Source organism: Portunus trituberculatus, chromosome 48 (genome assembly GCF_017591435.1).
Source record: "Portunus trituberculatus isolate SZX2019 chromosome 48, ASM1759143v1, whole genome shotgun sequence".
In the NCBI taxonomy this organism is placed as follows: domain Eukaryota; kingdom Metazoa; phylum Arthropoda; class Malacostraca; order Decapoda; family Portunidae; genus Portunus; species Portunus trituberculatus.
In genome coordinates, this window is record NC_059302.1 from 20,333,331 (window position 1) to 20,338,330 (window position 5,000).

The 5,000-nt window shown below is 40.4% G+C and overlaps 1 protein-coding gene across 1 annotated transcript in view; it reads left to right on the plus strand.

Moving 5' to 3' along the window:
- The first annotated feature begins 2,869 nt into the window (after positions 1-2,869).
- Positions 2,870-5,000, plus strand: part of LOC123498447 (reelin-like) — a 265,988-nt gene continuing 263,857 nt past the window's right edge. The window contains exon 1 of the mRNA XM_045245551.1: positions 2,870-2,966. Coding sequence (XP_045101486.1) covers positions 2,958-2,966 — 9 coding nt within the window. The 5' untranslated portion in view covers positions 2,870-2,957. The remainder of the gene's footprint in view (positions 2,967-5,000) is intronic.

Consider the following 5,000-nt stretch of genomic DNA (forward strand, 5'->3'; position numbering starts at 1 on the left):
TTATTTATGTTTTTTTTTTTTTTTATGTAATGTGGTCTTCGGCAAACACAACAAAACGGCAAAAAGAAAAGAGGGCCAGTGAAGGTGCCAGTCCCTAAAGAGTAAAGGTTAAAAGATTACCCAGAATGAAAGGGAAACGATATAAAACAAAATTGTCAAACAAGTGTGATTTCTCAAGCTTGCCTTGCGCGTGGCTGTGTCAGGAAGTGGCGCAAAGAATAGCTGCTGAACAAAGGCTACAGGTTACCGGGTCTTTCATTGGAGGACCAGTGTCTGGATAGTGCATGTATGCATCACCCTCAAGTGCTTATTTGATAGGGAAGATGGTTTAACCAAACTAAAGACAATATCAAGAATTATTCTTGTTAAACTCAAGAGAAATACCAACAGATTACCAATGACTTGAAGAGGTGCTCCACAGTCTCTCCCCGCCTCCACCACCTCCCCAAAAGAAGAAAAAAAAAAAAACAGTCAATAAGATGCCCAGTTATTATATGAAAAGCATGCTATGTTGATGTACAATGAATCAGTTGAGCCAGTAACATATTCCAAAGCTCACCTGGACAAGAACAGATGGGCAACCCTTGTTTGGTATTGCCGTCTACTGATATAAATGTAATGAATAATTTTGTATGTGTCATGACCGCTGAGTCTCGGACATTTAGATGAAATGAAATGCAATACACACCTGTGAGTCACTACACACTGGTGAGCAAAGTTGTGTTTGTGAAGACTCGTGTGAAACAACACTCAGGATTTTTTATTGGATCTGAACAATGAACTAAGAATCACACACACACACACACACACACACACACACACACACACACACACACATGAGTTTCTTGAAGACAACAAATTATTACCAAGTAGCCAATTTGGTTTTAGAAAAGGTCGGTCGCGTGTAACAAATTTATTGAGTTTCTACTCTAGAATAGTTGATAAAGTACAAGAGAGAGAGGGATGGATTGACTGTATTTATTTAGATTTAAAAAAGGCGTTTGATAAAGTGCCACATGAAAGATTACTATGGAAGTTAGAGGAGAAGGGTGGCTTAAAAGGAAGCACATTGAGATGGGTGGAAAATTACGTGAGGGGGAGAGAAATAAGGACGATAGTTAAAGATATGAAGTCCAAGTGGAGAACAGTAGACAGCGGAGTGCCACAGGGGTCAGTATTGGCGCCAATACTTTTTCTCATATATATAAACGACATGCCAGAGGGAGTGAACAGCTACATAAATCTGTTTGCGGACGATGCGAAACTGTGCAGAGTCATTAAACAAAAAGAGGATTGTGAAATACTACAGGAAGACTTAAACAAGATCTGGAAATGGAGTAAAAAATGGGAGATGGAATTCAATGTGGACAAAAGCCATGTCATGGAAATGGGAAAAGTGAAAGACGACCAGTGGGAATCTATAAGATGGGAGATGGAGTAGAACTAGAAAAGTAAAAAGGAAAAGGACTTGGGAGTGACAATGGAAGAAAACAATCAACCGGTAAGCCATATTGATAGAATTTTCAGAGAGACATATAATTTGCTAAGGAATATTGGATTAGCATTTCACTATATGGACAAAGAAATGATGAAGAAATTGATAAGTACTAAAATAAGACCTAGATTGGAATATGCAGGAGTTGTGTGAACCCCCCATAAAAAGAAACACATAAGGAAATTGGAGAGACTACAAAAAATGGCTACAAGAATGGTTCCAGAATTTAAAGGGATGACATATGAGGAGAGACTAAAAGCTATGGATCTACCAACCCTGGAACAGAGAAGAGAGAGAGATCTGATACAAGTTTATAAATTGATTAACGGAATGGATCAAGTGGATAATGAGAAACTAATCCTGAGAGAAGAATATGACATTAGAAGCACAAGATCGCATAGTAAGAAACTGAGGAAGGGAAGATGTCTGAGAGATGTTAAAAATTTAGTTTCCCGCAAAGATGTGTTGAGACTTGGAACAGTTTGAGTGAGGAAGTGGTGTCAGCAACGAGTGTGCATAGTTTTAAAGAAAAATAGGATAAGTGTAGATATGGAGACGGGGCCACACGAGCATAAAGCCCAGGCCTTGTAAAACTACAACTAGGTAAATACACACACACACACACACACACACACACACACACACACACACACACACACACACACGGCCCGGTAGCTCAGTGGTTAGAGCGCTGGCTTCACAAGCCAAATGACCGGGGTTCGATTCCCCGGCCGGATGGAGATATTTGGGTGTGTCTCCTTTCACGTGTAGCCCCTGTTCACCTAGCAGTGAGTAGGTACGGGATGTAAATCGAGGAGTTGTGACCTTGTTATCCCGGTGTGTGGTGTGTGCCTGGTCTCAGACCTATCGCAAGATCGGAAATAATGAGCTCTGAGCTCGTTCCGTAGGGTAACGTCTGGCTGTCTCGTCAGAGACTGCAGCAGATCAAACAGTGAATTACACAGAGAGAGAGAGAGAGAGAGAGAGAAAGTATTTGAAATCATATTAAAACTTATGTACATATGCAACATGTTGGAATGCAATATTGATCACAGTATGCTCAAGCATACTGAATTCCTTCTTTGTTTCTCCTTCATGTATTGAACTAAGCTATTATTGTTACTGTTTATCACATACGCATTTGTTAGTTGGCTGCTCCTGTTCTCCTCATCCATTATTGTGTCGATTTTTTCTCCATCTCTCCCATTAATCTCCATGTTTTTGTTTGCTGCAAAGGTCTGCGCGCGATATCCTGACACAGAGTAACGACACAGTAAAAAAAAATAGGTGAGGATGTCACAATTGTAACGTGAAGTGCAGGGCTGAGGGCGGCGTGACGGGCGGCACGCGGCAGCAGGACAGTCCGACAGTCGTTCCAGTTTGGAGTGTGGTGTTGATGAAGGAGGAGGTGTGAAACTGTGAGTGGGCAGTTAGTTGCAAGCGACGCTTCCATATCGTCGCGATGCTCTGCGTGAGTAGTGTCTGCCAGTGGCCTGGGCCTTGGCCAAGGTCCAGGGCCTGGCTGCTGTTGCTTTTTATTGAGAGTTGAGAAAGAAGTTTTTGTGACATTGATTAATTAAAGTTCAATGTTAACTACTGCTTCGTTTGTGAGAAGGAGGGTAGTAACCACGCAGAGCCTCTCAGCAGTGCAAGGCCTTCCAAAGCAATAATAGTGTGTGATAGTGGGGAACATCATATAAAGAAAGGAAAGCTTCCTTTTCAGTTTCTTTTTTTTTCGGAAATGAAGAAAGCCAGCTTGTTCTAAATACCGCTGACCTTATAGCATAAGACTTCACGCGCCTTATCGTGTTTAGCTTCATTCAAGAGAATCGCCCACGTACGTAGGTACTGAACTAACATTGACAGTGCTCGAGCAGTGACACACCGAGTTATTTGTGTTAGGAGTAAAGTGAGCATCTTGTTGTGCCTTGAAATAATGTATTATGATATGTAAACCAACCAATTAAACATACACGTTACTCTATATACGTATGTTCATACGCAGTCACTTCGATGTCTCTTGTTCAATCTTTTTACTGGTGGCAATAGCTTACCACAGAAAACATGAGATATTACGACTACATGAATTGTTAACAATCATAACGGATTTTTTTCATCATACAGCCAGTAACACCGGGAGGCAATTGTTTAGCAATAATGTTTCTATTTCGGAAATTAATTGTTCATCCCTTTCTTCTGGAGACTTATGGTTAGCCCCTCCTAAGTTGGCACAGGGAGTATTGAATTCACAGCTTTGCGGAGGTTAGTGCCTTGCCGCAGAGCTCCTTGATGCAATTGCCACCGAAGAAAAGAATGACAGGAAACAAAAACAAAGGAGAGTTAGAATGCACCATCTTTCAGTTTATTCGACTATATTTGAAAAAGAAAGGTCGAGATGGAATGTTGCACTCATATCCTGAGAGAGAGAGAGAGAGAGAGAGAGAGAGAGAGAGAGAGAGAGAGAGAGAGAGAGAGAATGGATGTTCAATAGGCAGGTGTATTACATTTCTTTGCATTTAGACATACTCTCTCTCTCTCTCTCTCTCTCTCTCTCTCTCTGAAGTGTCAAACAGTTGTTTTCGTCTTCTCTCTTTTTCAGTGCCTATCATCATTTAACATTAATGAGAGAACAGTTCATTATACGCAGCACAATATTATACACTATTCCACATTGTTCATTCATTTATTTATCTATTTACTACAATGTTGATGTTATTTTACTTTATTATTATTATTATTATTATTATTATTATTATTATTATTATTATTATCATTATACGAGTATATATATTTTTTCTTTGGCGCATATAAAAGGTCTAAACCCGTATTCAGAAATGCTTTACTCTCCCACCATGACTATTTTCCAAGGCCACAGTGATGACTAGCGGGGTTTTCAAGAGTACTTCTCCAATTAATAATATAGAAATCTTGTCAATTTACCTCTAGAGCCTTACAAATTTGTGCAAACTTTAATAAAGCCATTTGAAATAGAGGAGGTGAAGCATAGAAGTGTTTGTGTTTGAAAATACAAGCTCTTGTCTAGACAAGGAACATTCGTGGGTGTGTGAACGCCAGGGTCACCCGGGGACAAACGTGTACCGTAGGTAGGAGGCTGGGAGGCTGAGAGGCTAGGAGGCGGTGGAGGTGGCGGTGGCGGAGCGGAAGCAGAGTGCCTGTGTCCTCTAGTGAGGGCGTGGATGAGGGAGAGGCAATTGGGCAAGATGGACTGACTGCATAGTGCGTTGTAGTATTCTCGTCTCTCACCCTTCCATTACATGATTACACCGTGGTTAATTAAAATTAGAGGAGTATATTCTCGATCATTTCAGCGTCTCGTGTACTTTCATGACTCTTAACTTTACTAAGGTTTTCGAAGAGGTTTTTTATGATTTTGGTGATAATTTAGTAAAGACATCTTGAGTATTTTTGAAAGTTAAAATTATTATGGTTTCTGGAGCTACTTTCACAATCCTGGACATGTTAATTAAGTAAAATACTTAAACTG